The 23,550-nt window shown below is 31.5% G+C and overlaps 1 protein-coding gene across 1 annotated transcript; it reads right to left on the bottom strand.

The window, feature by feature from the left end:
* Positions 1 to 435: 435 nt before the first annotated feature.
* LOC134283142 (protein scabrous-like) lies at positions 436 to 23,184 on the bottom strand. The gene is made up of 11 exons (XM_062765601.1): positions 22,619 to 23,184; positions 17,788 to 17,930; positions 16,445 to 16,541; positions 15,449 to 15,613; positions 14,925 to 15,162; positions 13,104 to 13,437; positions 6,124 to 6,640; positions 3,987 to 4,129; positions 3,388 to 3,484; positions 2,571 to 2,735; positions 436 to 798 (listed from the first exon to the last, which is right to left on the bottom strand). The coding sequence occupies exons 1-11, from the start codon at positions 23,106 to 23,108 to the stop codon at positions 548 to 550; spliced, it is 2,640 nt and encodes an 879-aa protein (XP_062621585.1). The 5' UTR covers positions 23,109 to 23,184; the 3' UTR covers positions 436 to 547.
* Between the last annotated feature and the right edge of the window lie 366 nt (positions 23,185 to 23,550).

Below are 23,550 nucleotides of genomic sequence, written 5' to 3'. Positions count from 1 at the left end.
TCAGCGATTTTTAAAATTGCGATTGTGGTTTTGTAAATATAGTTTGTTCACCAACTTTTTATCACGCTTATAATCAAAACAAAATTTCCTTTTCTTTAAGAGAGCAATTTATTTAATCAAATCTTACACACTTAAAATCAGTTTGTTATGCAATTCTTAAAGGTGTTGTACACTTTTATGATAGTTAAATTATTTTTTGTTAGCATTTCTTACAGGTGTTCATCATCTTTTGTGATTGATAATAAGTTATCCTACATGGTTTTATATTCGTTACTCTTTGAAACTCATATTTTCCCTCACAAAGGACGCTGGATATGTTAAAAGTATTTCCTTTCAACGTTAGTGTTGAGTTACGTATCAGATAAAAAAAAAATAAATTGTAGTTTGAAACAATCCAAAATTGATCTCTGTATACCGTTTTGTGTTCAAACTCGATTTTTCTATTTGGTAAATATTTGAATAAAACAGATTTGATATAAAAATTTGCAAAATTCTATGTATGACAATATTTAAACAAATCACGGTACAATTAGTTCGAACCTTTTTCTTATTTTGATCTTATCATCATTTTAGTAGATTTCATGTTTTCACCATTTTCTCCCCAGAACAAACTCTTCCTGTCTCGTTTATTAGAAGTCTGGTATACACCATTGAGATCTGAGTATGCGCAATTGTTGAACCACCATCCCCCAGAGTGAGGACTGACAGCACAGTTGGTCAAAGATCTTTTGTCATTATCACGATCCTTTGTCGTAAAATACGAACCATTCAAATTATGAGCTTTAGTTATCAAGTCACCTGAAAGTAGTAAGACATTACTTATTATACAAAATATGAAGAAAATACTCTTTAGTTAAATAGGATAAAGAGATATAGAAAAATAGCCTTTTATGCGCCCGGATTGATAGATCCGGGGCGTATATTGTTTTGTCCTGTCTGTCTGTTTGTCTGTTTGTTTGTTTGTCTGTTTGTCTGTAAACTTTAACCTTCGCCATAACTTTTGAACCATGGAAGATAAAGACGTCATATTTGGTATGCATACTCCACTAATTAAGATCTTTTAAATGACACCAAGGTCAATGGCTTTGTGACCTTGACTGTGACCTATATGCTAAAAATAGCTTTTATCTGCAAACTTTAACCTTCGCCATAACTTTTGAACCATGTAAGATAGAGACTTCATATTTGATATGCGTACTCCACTAATTAAGATCTTTTAAATGACACCAAGGTCAATGACCTTGTTACCTTGACTGTGAATTTTATGCTAAAAATAGTATTTGGTATCCATACTTTACTAATGAATTTCTTTCAAATAACACCAAGGTCAATGACCTTGACTGTGACATACATGTATATGCTAAAAATAGCTTTTTTTTTTTTTTTTTTTTTTTTTTAGAATTTTGTTGCAGCCGGGCGCATAATGTTTCACAAACACATCTTGTTCTGATTATGATTATGAGTTTTTTTTTTCTGCAAACTGAGCTTTCAAAATGATATACGTATCCCTGCTCCTTTACAAAAAAGGAATACATGTACATGTATATATTTTGTGGTGGAAGGTTCTCTAGATCTTCCAGATTGTTTAAGAAAAAAAAAATAAGCTTTTCAAAAATACTTGACGTCAGATAACACCTCAGTAATTTTTCAAGAATAAAAATATGGAGCAAATGTTATTCTTCTCAGAAAAAAAAGGTTTATTCTAAAAATTGAAATGATAGGACGCAGTATTCAAATACTGAGTGTTATAGGGCAGTCTGACTCCATGAATAGAATTTTAAACCCACTTTACCATTTATCCTTAAATAGGGCACTTTATTTCTTCTGCGTTTTGGAAGATACTTTATTACTGTGACTTTTGATATTTTTCCCTTAAATGCTTAAAAAAATGTGTATATTAAATAAATTGTGAAAAAAAATTTAAAGGGAAAAATCAGTTGCAGTGCAATAACTACAAGGGGGCGTATATTATTTTTGTACTGTCTGTCTGTCTGTCTGCCTGTCTTTTTTATAATAATATCTGTTTGTCTGCAAACCTTAACCTTCAACATAACATTTTAACCATGAAAGATAAAGACTCCTTATTTGGTATACATAATTAAACTCTTTTAAACTCCCTTTACACCAAGAATATTGACCTTGTGACCTTAACTGTGACCTTTATACTAAAAAGAGTTTTTTGTCTGCAAACTTTAACCTTCACTATAACTTTTGAACCATGAAAGGTAGGGACATCATATTTGATTTGGACACTCCACTAATTAAGCTCTTTCAAATGACACCAATGTCAATTACCTGGTGACCTTGACTGTGACATATATGCTAAAAATAGCTTTTTTGAACCTTCATCATATCTTTTGAAGCATGAGAGATAGAGACTTCATAATTAGTATGCGTACTACTCCATTTATTAAGTTTTTTTAAAAATGAACCAAGGTTAATGACTTTGTGACTTTGACTGTGACCAATATGCTAAAAATTGCTTTTTTCGAACTTTTTTGCTTTGTTTTCTTAAAAATGACAAGATGTCCTCTAAATTATATGATACATTTTATCAATGATCTAGTTACCTGCGCTCCCACTGTATCCTACAACTGACAGTTGGTATTTGTCATTTTCACTTCCGACTGAGAAATTTGAATATCGTGCATACACCATTGAACCAGAGAATTTTTCCAAGTCTATCCAAAGTTCTTGATTTCTGTCAGCAGTAAGATCGTGGATTGCGTCATTTCCTACAAAAATTGCTAACATGTTTTATTTTGGACAAATATTGCTAATTAAAACATATGTTTTGTCTGAATGTACATGTACATGTATGTGAGATAAACAAGAAATACTGAGTCGTGTTTTCCTGTTCAAATACAGAATGATTTTCACATAAATATGGTATGAACTTTTGTAACGTTTTTTTTCTAGAGTCGTGAAGTAATTTGTGAGTTGATCTTTATGCCTTTCACTAATTTAAATCACTGTCTCATAACCACATAATTAATTATGTCTGTGTAATTTGCGAAGAATTTTTTTTAACTGTTCATGACTTGACCATATCTGCCGAATTCGTGTCGAAAATTCAGCCCCTCCAGCCTCCAATATCAATGTCTCATCATATGGGAAAAAACTCTTAAACAGACTTGAAGCAAACAAATGATACATTATTTACCGAGTAAATTCTTATTGTTGAATTACCCATCGTGTATATTACCTTAACAGTATTCTTTACTCTTGTGTATAGTACCTAACCAGTATTCTTTACTATCGTGTATATTACCTAACCAGTATTCTTTACTATCGTGTATATTACCTAACTGTTGTGTATATTACCTAACCAGTATTCTTTACTTTGTATATTACCTAACCAGTACTCTTTACTATCGTGTATATTACCTAACCAGTACTCTTTACTGGGATCCCCAAATCCTTCCTTGTAATCTTTCCATTCTCTTTTAAAATCTGTTGATCCATCATATCTTCTCTGTATTACCTGCAATATAAAACAGCGTGTTAATGTTTAACTACTACTTTATGGGATAATAAATACAAACATGAAAATAATATGTTCTATGAACATGGCATAAATCACGGACCTTTAGAAAATCCATAGATCGAGATTTCCTAGCCATTATTGATGAATCAAATTATTCGGCACAATCCCTAATATATACCTTAGAGAAAACATATCGACCTCGCACTTTGTGCTCGGTCGATATGCTTTCTCTAAGGTCTACATATCTAGGGATTGACCTCATCAAAATGCTATAATTGCATAATGTTGATATGAAATATGTGCAAATATGAAACATGAATTCCTTATAAATGCTATCAAAACATGATAACTATAATGATTGTTAAAACATTAATTATAATCATGCATAATAATTAACGAATTGTCTATTTTTATTATGACATTTTTGTATGTTGTTGATAATGGTCTATTTTGTTTTGATTTTTTAATAAATATTAACATTTTTATTTATATGGATTACCGTCCACCCCCCTCCGTTGGTGGTCATGTCACAGAAAACCTTCCGTGGAGTGTTACATCCCAGATAAATTGTGTATACACCGTTCTGGTTCCTTAAGCTATTGTTCTGCTTCAGAATCTCCTGACAATCTCTGTATCTTTTATCTAACAAAATGAAAATTGGGGTGAGATATGGTTGGATGTGTTATGCAGCAACATTTATATTATATCAACAGTGGCTAATTTACAAATAAAAATATATATTTGGTATCTTAATTCTTACAAACATAAAATATTTGTCGTTCTTTTTGATATCATCACTTTAAGAGGGGATAATGAAGATGACAAACTGGGATCGATTTAAAAAAATCTATGAAAATGACAAATCTTTAGACAGGGCATAACTCACAGATCCCATAAAATTCCATTATTCAGATTGGATGTAATATACTTTTATTAAACCATTTTCATTTCACACACATCAGAAATACGGCATACTAAAAATTGATTTGCACATGAAAATTGATGATAACGATGGGTTATCAAGCTCACACGTCCATTGAAAAATTAGAATTGGGAGCAGAGCAAATTCGGACCTCTGAATATATCACATATATAACATACAGTCACTTTAGTAAGAAGAAACACATAACTTCACAGAAGCATGTCTTATTATCATTGGCTATATGGGAATATACATGTATATTCGGCTTACGAATATATCATAGTTTTTATTTATTTTGGCATTATTAGGCTTAAAATTGAATATCGCTAAAAATTAATTGCTTTTTATTTGTAATAGCTTAATTAATGTGCATTTTAAAATCGCTAAATCAACATCTCGCTAAAAATAAATTACCAGTTTTTAGGGACAAATCGCTAAATTTACGTCTCGCTAAAATTTCCACTTTTACGGTATTTTTATTGACATTTTAAGAGAAAACTGGTTGTTTTAATATAATTGTTCAAAAACTGGTTGTAAAATATTAAAAAGAGACTTCAAATATCATAATGACAAAAAACGTTTCAAAACAATGACTTTAAGGTAATGATTGAAATTAAGCTTTTTTGACGAATTCCATACAGATAGCAGATTTGAAACAAAATTCAAAGTAGGCATCATATTCAAGTTGTTTCAATAAGAAAATGTAATTGTATACTATACAGGACAACTTAATCCCAGTTTTATTTGCGTTCCTTTCTGGTAAGGGAATTTAATGTTCATGTAATTTATTTTTTTAAATGACTGGGCGAATTCAAAACGTTGCAAAGTTGTGTGCAAATCTGAATGGGCGAAAATAACACGATGTAAAAATAATAAAACAGTATTTCGTAGAGATAAAGATAAGTTTTGCGAATATGTATTTATTTTCTCGTAAATGATTGATTTTGTATTGTTTAATGTCCCTCTCAAGAATTTTTCACTCATAATTAGACGCCACCCCTTGCCGGTGGAGAGCTTCAAATCTTGTCCTATACTCGTCACTCAGGACCATTAAGCAGGGAGGAATCTTTTTCGTGCCAGCACCTACTGCGACACGGGATCTTGGTTTTTAAATCTCTGTTTGATTGATTGCTTGATTGTATGTTGTTTAACGTCCCTCTCGAGAATTTTTCACTCATATGGAGACGCCACCACTTGCCAGTGGAGAGCTGCAAATTTTGTCCTCTGCTCGGCACTTAGGGCCATTGAGCAGTGAGGGATTTTTTTCGTACCAGCACCTACTGCGACACGGGATTTCGGTTTATGCGGTCTCATCCGAAGGACTGGTCTCCATGTCCCACAGTGGGATTCGAACCCGCAACGTAAGGATTGACTCCTTACTTCGCTACTCTAAAGCAGACGCTCTAACCACTGCGCCACGCGGGCGAACGGTCTCTGAAGAAAAGAGTAATGCTTATACATTGGGATACTTTTATAGATTAGCAATGATACGAATAATTTAATTTCCTTTTAGTTAGCTCTCTCATCAATAAAGTTAATAAATTTTTAATTTCAAAATTTGTCAAAAGATGCGACCAAAAAGTATCCTGAATATTCCCAATACTAGTAAAAGTACTCGAAGATGAAGGAATGTGGTTAAGTCCAACTAAAAAAGAACTGTTTCTTTTTTAACAAACTACCTGAAAATACATACAAAATGCTATGTTTTGCTTACCGAGTAAATCTGTTTTTACTCTCATATCCATAGCATCAGATTTCTTCTTGGTGTCAACAGAAATATTTTCAAGTTTTTCAAAACCTTTAGAGACCATTGCCAAGTTCATTGTAATATTATCAGATAGCTGTTCCAACTGTTCTCTTTGTAGACTCATTTCGTTGCTCATCTCCTCGACTTTTTCTACAAGCGTCTGTAACAATGAAGAGTTTCTCTCTCCTAGTGCTGGACGACCCTCCAAAAGAGCACGCCCTTTATCTTCTATTTTGTCCTGTGTTATAAAAAGGCGCTGTTTGAGTTTTTCGACGTCTTTGGTCAAAGCTATTCTGAGTAAAGACTCCTGGTTTAATAACTGTCTCACGATATCGATGTCCTTCATTTTTACCCCATTATTTTCAGTCAATGCAGAATGTGCATTTGTAAGAAAGCAAAATGAAATCATAATAATCAAAAGTTTATAATCCAGTGTGATCATTTTGTCTATTTTCTTTTGTCGTTGTATGTATCGATATTCTGTCTACAATGAATTCTAAAAAGAGAGGCACTCCTCTTTTATACTCACTGATTTCTTCGACAGATTTTAGCTAGCCTTCTTAAGGCATTATTTGTTACGTAAGCTGAATATCACAACTTGTTTTTGATTTGTTTTTATGAAATTTGCATTTTTATCTTTCTTTCAAACACATGAAATTGCAATAAATCGTACTACATGTGTAAAGGCAAATGTTTTTACGTGTGTTATCGGATTGAAAAAAAAAAACTTGCAAGAGCCTCTTATGTTAAAAAATGATAATAACGTTTTAAAGTTTGTAGCAGTTATTATTATAATTACAGTAATATTACTTGCTTAAAAACAGTTTGGATGGGAAGCAGAGCTGTAAGATTTAGTGGTTGGATATAAAAATGTGACTTTGTGCTCCGATTTTTTTAAAATGTTGATCATGAATGTTGTGTGGTAAAGAATGGCTCATTTGTCACACTACTATTTAAATCATGACACTGTCGTCATGGTTTAAATAGTAGTATGATAATAAGGTGAGCTTAACAACCCTTTCCATAAAAGATAGGGCAAAACTGGCATCTACTCGAACGCCGCTTTTTGTAACAAAATTCCAAAAATAAAATGCTCAGGCCGGTAGGATGACTTTAATTGCTTTCATTAACTGAAGCCTAAGTTCCTCAAATCTTTCATTATTTTGTCAGACAGGATAACCAGTATGGCTACAATTCAGTTAACTTTCTGTGTTTTTGTAATTGGAGAAACATGCCTGGATCAAGTTTTAAGTTTGAATGTAATTTAGTTTCTATTATATGAAAGGAATCTCGTTTGTTGCTTCATTTACATTCTTAACAAACGAAGCCTTCCTAAACAATGATCACTATCATCTTCAATTAACAAGATCTCAAAACAGAGAGAGAGAAAAAAATGTTTGAAAACCTTCAGAAGTAGTTAAAAAGCTGTAGTCTGAGCAATATAGAACTTAATTTTGTTCCAAGATTGTATAAACATGTATTAACTGTCTGTCTGTGCAATCGTGTTCAACCCATAACTTCGTAACAGAAAATATGTCTTACATTGGAGACTAAAATCGTATATGACCGATTTTGATTTTGAGACAATGTTATTTTAGTTAGTTCAATGTTACTTTTGAAAAAGTCTATGATTTATATCCAATCCACAACTTTTTGATAGAGTGATAACACATCATACGTATAACCCGAGGTTTTGTCATTTGAGCAAGTTCATTGTCACTTTTTAGAAAAAAAAAATAAAAAGGATTAAAGGAAACTCTATTCGACAAACGAAAATAAAAAATAAAATGACCTTCTTGCAGTATAAGGCATTTAAAAGTTAATTAATGTAAAATTAACATCGAAAATTAAACTTTGATAAATGTTCCTTCAGCAAGCTCCATAAACTTGGAACTGAAAGTGTTATCAGTGTTGGATATGCTTTTTCCAGAATTTTACGTGACCGTGACAAAAAAATTTTTTCCAAGGACGAGGGACCTAGGGCTAAACCTTTCCGTCCTCTTTTTTTTTTAAATTTAAGTCACAATAAATTGAAAGGACTGCTGTTGCCTGCTGCATGGTGTACTTTGAAATACTTAACGATGATAGTGTGATCTAATAGAGGTTGTACATGTAAAACAGTTAAAATATTGATTAACATTTGTACCTCTGCATCCTTTCAATCTCAATCCAGTACTTCATTAAATGATACAAAATGTACGCATGAGAGAAAGTTGACATACATAATGTATGGCTTTCTGTATAAGTACTTTTCTGAAGTATTATTTGAACACCTATGGTTGAAATGTATAAGGGATCCTTAAAGCCATATATGGCGTAACTGATCAAAAAAATATATTTTTGAAAATACAAAATTAAGTAAAGATATATAGTTAATACATTTAAATTAAAGCTTTTCATACAATTCTGAACGCAGAGAACACCTCCTTTCATCTAATAATACGATTTTATCTTCTCTGTAATGTGTTATTTAAATCTTTTGTATTTTCTTCCGACAGAAAATTCCACCAAATGAAATTGTGATATCTTTATAACGCAATTGACTTAGATTTCGTTATTTACGGAAAAGTTCTTTCTTTATATAAAGTAATGATACAAATAATAAGTTCTTATAATTTTAGTCTAATTATTTTCATTGTACATACGCCATATATGGCTTTAAGAATATGTAATTTATGTAACAAATACTTTGTTCATGAATTTCATGATGTAATGTAATGTCCATATTTTCGTCATTACATGTAAAACTTATTGAGAATATGCTCTCATATAAATATGAACGAGTTTGCAAAAATTATGCCCATCACAAATATTGACTCACTGTTAAAGCTGTCTTACATGTACTGTGCTAAAGAAGATATTGGCCTGCTTTCAGTAATTACTTTCTTATTTGACACTACTCTTCCTTACTTGATTTGTATTTTGTATATGATTATGTTCTTGAGAGTAAATAAACAAACGAAAGAGGGAAAACTTATCGGGAGTGTATTCATCAGAGTTCTATCAACTTGTTTAGCGCTTTACAGTACTGTCAGTGCTTTGATTACGTTTAGGATTTGGATTATTCCATTGAATTTCATATTTCCAAAAAAAAAAAAGGTTTGAAATTATAATTATATAAGTGAAGTAGTAGACAATAGTCTTTGAGGTCTTAAACCTTTTTAAAAAATCCTATTAAAAAAAAAGAAAATGTGCCTAGAAAAAGTATGCTTGTCTTTTTGAAAAAAAAATTTTTATTTACCCTGGTATTTCAAGGTGAATGATTGTTTTTTAAAAAATATGTCTATCTAATCAAGAGTTGAGCCTGGTATAGAAGTCGTGTTGAATACTCTAGTCAGTAAGTCTACACACGACCTCTACAGTAGGAAAGAACGTTTAGATACATGTATAATAGTATTTTAACTTGAAATGGTCACGTAAAGAGTATTTTGTATTTTTGTAATATACTGTTATAAATTAATGTATATTTGTACAGTATTAATCTTAATCAATAACTGCTTCCAGTTTGGCTTCTTTCAATACACTTTAATGATTTTTATGTGTGATTAACGTTTAATAACATTGAAACATGTACAAGTTCTTTAGATTTGAAGAAAAATACAAGGTGGTAGAATTTACAGTTTCTCTTTAACGACTCGTTGAAAGTTAAGTGTGCTTATTTCTCGATATTAACAATAGAATGTAAAGAACTACGAACTCTAACTCATGATTCCCGCCTACATTTTGCACCCATTAAATTCAATATTAATGGCAATTTGGCCATTAAATCTTTGTTTAATACGAAGAACAAATCTATGGTAATTGATTAATCATTTTAATTCCAGCACTAGATAGTAAATTATCATTAATTCAAGCTCTTGAAAAAAGGGGGGTAGACGATATTTTCTAGTGAAATGGAACTTTTAAGAATCACCATATTTTGAAATAGTCTTAAATATGATAAAATGTATCTCATATCTTTTCTTATGTTTTAAGCAAATAAATAAACATATATAAATTAATAAAATACAACTATTTAGTTGTAAATAGCTTTCAAATTGGTGAAAAATCAGCATTTTTTTTCGTTTTTTGTCTATAAACATATGCCCCCCCCCCCGTGAAACACAAAAAGCTTTGGCATAAATTTGTAAAATGACAGTCCATATTACCCGTAAAAAAGAATTTTTGTTTCACGGGGGGGGGGATGGTTTAAAAATATTTTCTGTTTTCCGTTGATTTCTATAGTGAAAAACACAAGTTTCACCAAAATTATAGAGTTATCTCTCTTTGGTATCCAGAATAAGTAACGTTTTATGAAAATTCATATAAATATCTATAAAATTTTTGAAAATCATTCGAATATGTTAACTTTTGAGAATTGACTTAGAGGAAGGCGGGAGAACAATACTATCGTTCGTAGTTCTTTATCCAATGAAAGGCGAAGTGCCTAATATGTGTGTACCTGTGGTGATGAGGTTGTATTTTATAAAATATCCTGATTATTATGATGGTCAAGGAGACGCAACTCTTTGTTCTTGGTCGTGATTTTTCAACTAAGTGTTACATTTAAAACTTAAGCAGAGGCATGAGATGCTTCGTCTAATAGATACAGGAAACATTAAAAAGTCTCCTTTTGACATACCTAATTTACTTTTGGAAGTAAATGCACGACAGAGAAACACAAAAGAAAGATTACTCTTCTATGGCTCATCAGAAAAGCATAGGCCACAGTTACATTTGTAAATGTTGAATTTATGAGGAAAGTTTGGTCGTTTAAGTTTTAGAATATTTCTGAAGTTGGTTTAATTCAGTTAACTGAACTATATCAGAGATATTAGATACAAAAATATGCAACTTTATAAGAGCATCTTAACTACTGTACATGTCTTTGTACAGAAATTCCGTTGCTCATCTCCATGCCGTGATCATTGACGTTGTCTATAAGCGTCTGTAACAATGAAAAGTGAAAAAAATTTACGAAATCAAATACCCAACTGTTCTATAAAGAAAAAATGCGCGTTTCTGTTGTTGCACCCCGTTTTGATAAAAGGTAATGTTTTGAGGATCTTAATATGAGAAAATAGGAGTTATAATCTTTTATACACATTGTCTGAATGATTCTTCAACGGGATTTTAGCTAAATTATATTAAAAATTTTCAATCTTTTTTCCAGCCTGATGAAAACCGTACAATTATTTCGTTATTTCTATAACAACAGGACTGGTAACAAACAGTATTCAAGCTAAAAAAAAAAAAATAATTTAACCAATACAAAATGTGAACTTTTGCAAATACATCCTGTTAAACATCAGAAATGGGGTCCATTGCCATGGAGGTGTAAGCATCCCCTGCCAATCGGCCACATTCTTCATGTGCTTCTTGTTGAATGAATTGAAGAAATGAACATTCCGTAGGCAAGTCGGTGTGTAAGTAACAAATATTATTATTATTTTCGTCAAAATTGATTTTATTGATACCTTGCCACTTCTTTTTCTTCAAACACCTTTCTTAAATATATTTGGACTAGCTAGTAATCCAAAGGACCGGTCTGAAAATGTTTAAATTAACTACAACAGCCTCGTTTAAAATCATTTCTTAAGTTCTATGGTCGATACAATGACCTTCTTTGTAAAACCGGATATTGTAGAACTTTAATGTAAACATGTACAAAACGAAGTCAGCAAGTACAATTTATCATTGAGTGAAATGCTCACTTACGTTTTTCATGCTAATTGTTAGTCAATTATTTTACACTGAATTGACTACCGATTTTCCCGTTATTTCCCGATCATAACAAGGAGCACACAGCAGATGTGACCGGTCGGCAGGGGATGCCCACTCTTCCATGGCACCCGATCACACCTCTGATGTTTTGGAGGTCCATGTTTGCTCTGATTCTATTATGTATTGTTTTATGGACTTTTGAGCTTGAATAATGTTCGTTATCTACGTATATTTCTTTGTAATAAGAGTAATTCATGTCCAAGTCTCATTTTAAGCTTTTAAGGACAAATAAGAAGGAAATAAAGAAAGTTTAAAAAAGCAACATATAGTTGGATCATTTAGGAGTTTCGGAAGAGTAACTATTCCAGAAAAGACAAAAAAAAAACTGTTAATCTTTCTTTACATTATATGGTTTCAAATGTCAAGAAAAATTTCTAAATTAATTACTATCCAAATGTCTCACGAAAACATACGATATATGTAAACTGTAAAGATATGTACAAATGTTAAGAACCCTATGAAATTTGTTCAGGGCAAAGACAATCGTATTTGTATTTAAAGTTCTTTGTAATAAGCCTTGTCATATTAAAATAATATTTGATGGGATTTATTGAAGAAAAAATAAGTACATGTGATTAAGATCAAATGAGGAAAGAAAACGTCATACCCAACATTTTACTCACATAAATCAATGGAAAAAGTCACAACATTCAGAGTCTAAAACACTTCATCATCATCTGCTTCAGAGTCGTCTCAAAAGCTATTGTTCAAAATGGCAAGTTCAATAGATTACTTGTTTAAACATCTTCCACAATGTCAATGTTTGAGATATCCTTCTTCTTTACAGTTTTATCGCAAAAAGACTCCAAGATGTCAACTCATGACGATAAGAACTCGTAATTAGGGTTTGCTATACATTATAAAAGTAAAGGAGAGTAACTCTATTTTGCGAGTGTTTCATCTCACAAAATTAGGTGACAATACATTACTTGCGTATAAAATCATCTATCCATGATACCTATTTTCTGGGTTTTTTTGGATATGTCGATATTCATTGAAATTAAGGAAAAATCTTCCTTAGTTATGATGAATGTAACGAAAATATATTCAGGAACTGCCGCAAGAGACAGAGCCTTTTCACGGTAATTTTAATGATCATAAAAATCTCATTGGATAACGTAAGCGTGAAGTAAACTAACTACGCCTAGTTACTTTGCGTTCTTTTGGGGCGTTTCTTTGACAACTCTATGGGGAAACATGTGTTCCAGCCGTTTTCTTTCCCGCTTTTTCCATTCGTCATATTTAGTACTATTCTTCTGCAGCCACTCTTCAGTATTATTTGGAACATTTCCACGTTCACACGAGGTTCTTTTCAGTTCTTTCTCTTCTCTCAAAGATGCTCGTCTGCTCTGATCAAATTCTCGCTCGTAACACAATGTCTTCTCTCGCAACAGATTTGACTGACCCTGGTTTTGCATCCTAGATTTCATAGCTCTATCCACACTCAGGGTATTGATGATAGGGGTACCTTTTGTTCCTGCGGTCCTTAGTTTTGTCTGGTACAAACTCATTGTTATTCTTGGAAATATTGGACGTAAAATAGAGTTGTATAAATGTAAAAATCCGTGCTTGTAATTCCCGATTCATGCAATGATGTAACTCTCACTCACACAGCAGCATATATTCAAAACATGATCTTATCAAACAATTTTTAAATTTGACGCAAATCTTTTAGTAAAATAAACAAATTGTTGAGTCCATTTAAATTCCTAAAACAAAGATGACAGTTAATTAAGTTTTCTCGTCCACTTAAGACTTGATGGCAAGTGTTACTCGGCTGATAACGGCTAAAACAGTGTGTCGTGTTCAAACTAAAAATTAAAGACAAATGAAATAAAACAGAACTAGATCCTATTATTAGAGATTTTCGTTAATAATAAACGCATAGTGAATGTCTCTGACGTCAGAAAGATCTAAATAACAATTATCGTTTCTTTTGACAGTGCTGAAATAAATCAAACAAGGATAATATTTCTAATTAATAAATTAAATTTAAATTGTTGAAAATGTCATTATTTTATGCATGTACTCTAAACTTATTATGATAGGGATTTAATTAATGTTTATTATCTATTGTCCATTTATAATATATATGTATATAAAAGGCTAGGACAAAGTTTTTCTCTCTTTTCTCAAATATAATAATATGGACATTCTACTTATTAGAGTTAGCCATTAATTCGCTGCAGGGGATTTCCCATTTTCTGATTTGGAGGACTTTGACCGTTCAGCTTACTGACTGAATAGTTTCGATGTACATTCATAACTTTCGTACACAAATCTTGACTATAATCAAATCTTTGTTATGCTCCGAAATTCTGATGGTCGATGTAAAAATTTAAAGTACAGTGACCATCAGAATTTCTGAGCGTAACAAAGAGCTGATATCAATCAGATTGGTCGTACACCTTCTAAGTAAAACCTACACAAATTCATTCGCGCTGTTTTAGAAGAAGATGTACACAAAAATTTGGCGATGTAAATAGTCAATCATTTATTATATAAATAAAAGTAAAGACAATATTCTTATTGCATTTAATTGATTTAAAATTGACTCCTCTCTAGTAACTTTCTGCTCAAGACAACTTTTTCTTAGATATTTATCATGAAACCATACAGATTTTTATTTGAAAACACTTTCATAGGTATAATCATATAATATATAATTATATGATAATTTATCGTACATGGTTTAATATTCGTAACTTATTGAAAACTTATATTTTCCTCCACAAGAGACGCTGGATATGTTAAAGTATTTCCTTTCAACACCATTGCTGGGTTATCAGATATAAACAAAAATATGTAGTTTGAAACAATCCAAAAATTATCTCTGTATCCCTTTTTGTGTTCAAACTCGATTGTTCTATTTTATAAATATTAAAAATTAATATTAAATATTAAAATAAAATAGATTTGATTTTGAAATTTGTAAAAATTCTATGTAATACATTTATTTAAACAGATCGCGGTGCAATTCGTTCGAACCTTCTTTTTATTTCGATCTTATCATCATTTTTGTAGATTTCATGTTTTCATTATTTTCTCCCCAGAACAAACTCTTCCTGTCTTTTTTATTAGAAGTCTGGTATACACCGTTGAGGTCTGAATGTGCACAGTTTTTGAACCACCATCCTCCAGTGTGAGCAGAGACAGCACAGTTGCCGCTATTTTTGTCGTTATCACGATCTTTTGTCGTAAAATGCATACCATTTAAACTATAAGCTGCTATCATCATGTCACCTACAATAGGAAGATATCATTTATAATACAAACTGTAATTACGATACAATATAATATTAAATGGGAAAGTTTTTTTTCTGATTTTGATGTACTGTGCGCACTGAACATTCTCGTATAACACTTTTACACGGTCTTAAAAATCTTGGAATATTTTTATGCTATATTAAACCATATTGATACTTGATTTACTTTTACCTAAAAACTTCTTTAAAATACTCGTATGTGAATTGAATTATCAAAAATCTTTTTAGAAAAAAAGAAAGAATTTACTGAAGTGTAATTATACCTGCATTTCCACTGTATCCGGCAATAGACAATTGATATTTGTCTTTCTCACTTCCGACTGAGAAACTTGAATATCGTGCGTACACCATTGAACCAGAGAATTTCCCTAAGTCTATCCAAAGTTCTTGATTTTTATCAGCAGTAAGATCATGGATTGCGTCATTTCCTGCAAAATGCTAACATGTTTTATTTTGTGCAAATACTATTTATTATTTTCTTTTTTTTTTTTTTTTTTTTTTGGCAAGAAAATGTATATATGATGGTCTCTAACGTCATAAAGCGGTGATATAGCATTTGCGGTTCAGAATAAATGTCATGATTTATGACACTAAGCGTTGCAACACCTGTATTTGTGTAGTTGTATCATTAAGCGGCGTTTTATTATTAATGGTTGCTATGTGTGTAGTTTTATGATTAAGCGGCGTTTTTTATTGGCGGTTGCTTCCTGGCCTCCTTAGCATCCCTCATAATTCAGAATTAATGTAGTCGTCCAGCATCCCTCATAGGTTAGAAACCTGTCATATGTTATTTAGTCGAGTCTTTCATTATCAAATATTCATAATCTTTAAGAATCGCCAAAATCCAACCCAGGGAAAGGATATTTTGTCAAAGTGTATGTGGAATCCAACAAGAAATATTGCGTTGTGTTTTCTTTTTTAAATACAGAGTGTTTTTTCACTCACTTTAAAACGTTTTGTTCTATGCAATTTTTATCGTTTTATAAATAGAGGGAGGGTCTATTATGTCTCAGTGATTTGGCAATGAAAATATTTCCACTGCCCATAGCTTGACAATGATAAATGTAAGTGCCGAATACAATTATCCTGCCTCCAATAGCAATTGGTAACGTCCAAACATGAGTAAAAAAAATCTAAAAACTTCCCATCGTGTATATTACCTAACCAGTATTCTTTACTATCGTGTATATTACCTAACCAGTACTCTTTACTATCGTGTATATTACCTAACCAGTACTCTTTACTATCGTGTATATTACCTAACCAGTATTCTTTACTGGGATCCCCGAATCCTTCCTTGTAATCTTTCCATTCTCTTTTAAAATCTGTTGATCCGTCATATCTTCTCTGTATTACCTGAAATAAATAACAGGGCGTTAATAATTTTAAAACTACTGATAAATGAGATTTTATAAAAAGGGGGGATCATGAATAATAATAGCTGCAATAATGTAGCCCTCTCCTTTTTTTTTTTTGGGGGGGGGGGGGGGCTACAACTCCTTAGGATATCCGTAATGGTGCAATGCGAGAGTGAATTACTCCCGCACGGATTTCGGCTCAAATCATCAGTAAACGGCTATTTTATTAACATCTCTTACCTGAACTCCATAAAAGTAATTATGCAAGACATAAATCGATCCAAAAATATTCACAACGACCTACATATCGGTTATTTTTCGTATATATCAACATCACAACTTGAATTTATCCGCCATGTTTACTGACCTTGATAGATTTTATTTCGGGACAGCCAATGAGAATTTAGAAGCGGATCTTTTAGGAATTCCCTTATTTTAAGCTTACATAATCGCTGTTTGCATAAAAATAACACTTGAAATGGTTTTTATTTATCGATATTTTTGTGATACATTTCAGCACAGTCGTTTATAAACATCGACATTTGCTTTATTAAGTTGTTCTAAATTTCAAGCGAATGTCTCAGTACGTCACGCGTGAACTGTCATGGCTGCTGCTGGTAAACATACAGATAAAGTTGTTTGTAAGAAGAATTTATTTTGCCTTCTATCGCCCGTATTTAAAAAATACTTTTGCACCATTACGGAGATGTGATGGAATTGTAGCCCTCTCTAGAAAACATCAGATAAAAAAAAATCGGAGAGGGTTACATTATTGCAGCTAGAATAATAAATGCACTGTATATATTTACTTTTATCTTTCCTTTCTCTTAATTATAAAAGCTTGAAACTGAATTAAAGCTTGAAACTGATAAAAAAAAACAAACAAACAGCTATTGATCTAAAATCTAAATGAAATACAAAGAATATGTTCTTTCTACATGGCATATATCATGGACCTTTGAAAAATCCAGTGAAAGAGAGTTCCCAGCTAATTTTGATAAATCCACATGACTGACTTAAATGTTCTATTCAATGCGAATATGAAACTGTTACATGATCTTTCCATAAATACTACATGTATCAAAGCCTGATATCTCTGATGGCTGTTGAAGCAATAATCATAATTAAGCATAATACTAGTAATTAACGATCGAATTGTCTATTTTTATCACGAGATTTGTGTAAATTGTTATTGATGATTGTTTTGTTCTTTTCAAATGAATAAATGATTTTATTTATAGTACCGTCCATCCTCCTCCATTGGTGGTCATGTCACAGAAAACCTTCCGAGGGGTGTTACATCCTAGATAAATTGTGTATACACCGTTCTGGTTCCTCAAACTTACGTTCTGCTTCAGAATCTCTTGACAATCTCTGTATCTTTTATCTAATCAAGAAGAAAGGATAACTACATCTGTAGCCTTCTCATCATTACCTGGTGGTTTAAGCGTAAACTAATAATTTATACTATATAAGTAAAGCTTTTACAAATATAAGTATCATAATTTATTAAACATTTATTAATTTTATTAAACAAGATTATTGCCAAGGCTTTATACAGAAAAGAAGAATTATGTATATTTTGTATCTACTTTCAGGTACAAAATAATACCTGAGCAGAGAGACGGCAAGAGGGATATGGTACATATCCAGTTTTATTAATTTTGACGTCGCGCACGATGTTGGTGTCAAAAGGTCAAAAATTAGTATTGCAGCGGCATTTGCCCTATTTTCATAATTTTAAAACAATTCACCATATGAAAACTATATATCATTCGGTCGGTAATTGTATACTTAATATATTTTAACAAAATTATTGTTAAAAAAACTCCATTTATCCAATGTATTAATTCGTTTATTCAGTCAATTACGTCAAAAAACGCATGTAGACCGGTAACAGGAGCGTCGCACATGCAATAACAAAATATTGATAACTTCCACAAAACAAACAATACAAACATAAAATTTGGCAGAAAAATTCAAAATATGATGTAAATGATGTAAATTTTAGCAATTGTGATGTAATTCAATCCGTATGTTCTGTACGCGTTTCTCAAAATCCAAGACAGAGGTGTAGACGCGCGTAAATCGACGTAATATGGTATACACATAAAAAGTCTTCGGTTACTTAGAAAAATAATTTAATGAGTTTAAACAATTTTGAAATTTCGTCACAATGATACTTTTTGTGTGCAAGGAAGTATATTTTAAATTAGTCTGATCGGTTGTGTGGATATGTATGTTGGGTTTCTGCTATTAAGCCGATTTATTTTGAATATATGGAATAAGATGGTGTGTCACAAAGTTTGGAGGTTCAATGTCACAAAGTTTTTAAGATTCGTAAAATCCCCAATTTTGTAATGCTGGGTGAAAAATTAATGCTGAAATTTATTTTAAATTCTACAAAATGTTGCCTTGTTATTAAGGATCTCTAGACAGAATTTTAACTTGCGGCATCTTAAATATTGATAATAATTGCCATGTCAGATATATGTATAACATGTAGCTATATGTCACAATTGAATTTAACGGCAAAAACGTCACATTTAAATGCTACACTCCATGAATTACTTTCATGTTAAGAATGAATTTTTCTAATTTGCTGCAAAACAACATTTATTACTAAATGTGCAAAATCAAAACTTTCCTTAGATATGAAAATGAATTGATTCTATAAAGAAGTATTGGATTTAGAGGGTTTTTACAAAGTCAACACTAAATGTCACACATTGCCCAAAAGTGATAAATCTAACTATAATTGTATAAATGTTGTGACATAAATCGTATGAGTAGTCATTAAAAATAGACATATTGAAAATTAGAGGATTTTTATGAAATGTGCATCTCTTCAAAAAGTTATTGATATATTCCAAATTAATTTCAATGGAATGGTGACAAATTCCTACCAAAAAATAAAAGTCAACATGTTATGTCACAGACGTAAAAATATGGCGTTTTGGCGTACGTTAACGTTCAATGCAAAAAATGTAATCTAAAACGTCAAAAGATTTTTTTTCTCTCCGAAATTTTACTCTTATTGCTAATGAGTCTGATATGGATAAAAGAAAACTATACCAATAATAATTAATTTTAAGAATAATTTTAAGTTTTGAAAGTTGTATTTATATATAAAAGCAAAACATGTACACTGTATACTATAGTATAGTACACTGTTTCAGTATATACATGTATCCTTATCAAAAATATGTACAATAGTACCATTCGAAGTTCGAATTAAGACACCAGAAAAAAAATCAATCAAACCAAAATTTATGTAAGTAGATGTGATTTCAAATTTGAATTACCTGACAGTAAAGTGTGTCAACTCTATATTTGATGCTGGCGTAAACTGTTCTTATACATGGCGAGTTTACATCGAATAGTCCTATATTGAATAAGGGTTAGGAGGTGTTGGAAGTTGTGATGTAGATAAAGTATCAGGTTTTCACTTCATAATTTGAAAATTAGTTCTTTTTGTCATTAACCCGGTAGCATCGTATGAAACAAAACAAAGTTGTATTTGATCATATTAAAAAAAAATAGGTGTTTACATTCGAAATTGACATTTTGAAAGAAGGTATGACGAGATCAAGTTTATTGTTTTATTTCTAGATCTTTTAATAAAAATATTTTTCATTAATATATTTGGTCATAAGCTAGTGACGTAGTATCGTTGTTGAAAGTGCGGGGGGAGGGGGGGGGGGGGTTTGCAGCCGGAGAAAAAAATTACTTACCGGGAAAAAGTTGTCAAGCCAAAAAAAGAGGAAAATTTGTTTGCCCAATCTCGAAAATCCTATTTCCTTTGGGGAAGGGGGGGGGGTTGAGGCGAACTTCTTTCAGTATAAAATTTTCTTTTCTTTATACAATTACTACATTACCCTTATATTACTTTACCTTTGCCCAAATTTGGGGGCCAACCAGCCTTTCAATGAACATTTTAATAGTAAAAGTTATGTTTTTAAAAAATTGGGAGGGGGGGGGGGGGGCACGCCCCATTGCTACGTGCCTCTAAACAATGTCCATCCTTTTTCATAATTTATTTAATAGTGATGTTTCATTTTTTCCTAACTTTTTCTAAATGCTTCTAAACTCATTTAAACCGACCAAAATGGTACTAAGTAACCATTAATTTAATTAAAATCTAGTTTATCTCCATATCCTTCATTTAGAAAAAGGAAAATGCCTCTATACAACCTTCTTAATCTGATTAAAATCTGACCCCGCCGTCACCAAAATTCTGCAACATCAACATCAATTAATTATTTTAATCTGAATCTTGATGAAAGCAAAACGCTCTTTGAATCACTCTTTACTTCCATTTACACTGTATAAGTATGAAAAAGGCATACAATCACAAAAGGCAGGTAAACTGCATTGATATCCAAAGGAGTATGAAACCTACGATCGCTGATCTGTGTGCTAGGCACATACGATGCAATGCATAAAAGAGGGGGGGGGGTGAAAAGGGGGAGAGGAGAAAACTGAAATATTTTTCGAATAGATACAACTGAAGCCTCTAAACTGCACTTCATCGAAAATTCTTTTCATGGACAAGTTAAAGTGAGGGAGGGGTCAATTCTCAGATTTGATTCCTTTCCTTTTTTTTTAAATTGAATTATTTGAAATATTTAGATCTACTGTTAGATACAGGTACTCAGTTTGTAAGTGTCTGATGGATGGTGGAAGTTAAAGATGGGATGAGAATAGGGACTTTAAACGAAAAAAAAAAATAAATTTCAGTGTTAAATCAGCAACATATCTACAATCATACAATTTACTGAAAACAAAGGACAGGTTCTAGCGCCTACTGATATGACATGGAATTGTTTTGAATTTATATCAATAAAATAAAACGCATGTAAATTTAAACTGCGATGTCGAACAAGTTTTATTATTCCTTCCAAGCTTTTTATTAAATGAAGCAAATTATGCCTATACATGTATTTCCTAAATTCCGCGATATGCTTGCAAAAGGGCAGAGAAATTAATTACATGCATGTATTTTCAATGAACTGCATTAAATAATTGGCGGCATTACTGGGTTTATTTTTTACTTTTTTTCATAAAAAAATGTAAGCAAAAAAGTAACGTCAAATTAATTTACTAGAACTTCACGTAAAATAACGTCATTTTGACGTTACCGAAAATGACACCAACACCGTACGCAACGTCTAGACAAATTCATTACAAATTAATTGTAAGGATAAATCATCTGTTTTACGATGGAAAAAAAAATTTCAACCAATAAACATTACAATCCATATTAACATGTATTTCATTGTTGTGAAAAACAAATGCTTATTTCACAATATTATACTTTCATGTAAATTACTTGAATCTGATTCGCCGAGAAACATTTATTAAAAACACTATTACCCGCTGAATAATGAAGCCACGCCCTCCTGCGTAGCAACAGTCAACATTGTTTGACGACAGGTGATATTCCAAAAAATAGTGACTGCGCAGAGTTTATGCGTGCACGTTTTACTGTTATATGTATTTGTATAAAACATTCAGTATAATATAATAAATATTGCATGTAGTTGAGTGTAACATTGAAAATTTTCACCCCTCGAAAACCATTGTCAACCGAGGCGCAGTCGAGGTTGACAATGGTTTTCTTGGGGTGAAAATTTTCAATGTTACACTCAACTACATGCAATATCTATATATTGTATTTCAGTCCTGTTTGAAGGACAACAACTTCTTATAATACCATATAAAGTACATTTATTATAGGGAAAAAATGTCTGTCCCATGATCATCAAATATAGATATCGATATATTTATTTAATATTGGTATGCAACTTTATTCACATACTATATGTAAGTCAGAGAGAAGTAGGATAATATGTTATTTACATAAAATTAATGGTATATCTTAATAAACGAACGTTAAAAGATACACATAGAGGATATACGAGGTCTTTCTTCAGTCAGATTCTTAATATCTTGAAAGGTGATATAAACTTTATAATGCTGTTGCTTTCTCATTTGACATCCTACATTCTTCATCGAATAACTTCAACAAACATGCTATAAAATATGTTAGTTTAGAAAGTTTCCATAACTTACCGAGTAAATTAGTTTGCTCTTTCACATCCATTGCACCAGATTTCTGCGTCTCTTTAACAGACACATTCTCAAGTCTTTCAATTCCATTTAGGAGTATCGCGGAGAGCTTTGTAAAATTATCATAAAATTGTGAAAACTGTTGCATCTGTAAAGAAATTTTGTTGTTTATTTCTTCAGTTGTTTGACCACTGACATTCCTAACTATTGTCTGTAATAGGGAAGCGTTAATGAAGTTGCTCTCTTGCAATACACGAGCTCTCGTTGTAGGGATGTTGACTTTGTCATCCTGTTTTGATAAAATGTGTTGTTTAAGTTTCTCGACGTCTTTAGTCAAAGTTATTCTTAATAAAGATTCCTGGTTCAATAATTGTCTTAGAATATCTATATCCTTGGTTTTTACCTCATTATCTTCAGTCAAAAGTGAATGTGCATCTGTAAGAAGGCAAGATGAAATCATAATAATCAAAAATTTATAGTCCACTCCGAACATATTGCCTTTCTTCTAATGAGTTGTATGCAAGGATATTTTGTCTACTATGAAATTTGAAATGCTTGGTACCCTTTTTAAATAATTCCTCAACAGACTTTTAGCTAGCCTTCAATAGCCTTCATAATATATCATTAGTTATGTAAGCTGAATTAAGTAAATCAGTTTTGTTTTCATTCAGAAACTTTTTGAATGTGTTCTCTCAAGCAATTTTATTTTTATTTTCTTGCAAATAATGAACATGTTTTATTAAACTTACTCCAAGACAAAAAGGATTGTGTTCAGTAGTATTTTTATCAAAATAAAAAATTAACATGCACGAGTCCAAAAATGAAAACAAACTATACGTTTGAAATCCTTAAAATAACTATTTATGAGTATCCCAGAAAAGATCTTGAAATTGATATTTAAACAAAAATGATTTTTCGTAATGAGATATTTTATG

Source organism: Saccostrea cucullata, unplaced genomic scaffold (assembly GCF_032062105.1).
Source record: "Saccostrea cucullata isolate Sc308-1 unplaced genomic scaffold, CSIRO_AGI_Scuc_v1 ctg326, whole genome shotgun sequence".
NCBI classification, from domain to species: Eukaryota; Metazoa; Mollusca; class Bivalvia; order Ostreida; family Ostreidae; genus Saccostrea; species Saccostrea cuccullata.
This window is presented reverse-complemented; position numbering and strand designations above follow the sequence as displayed.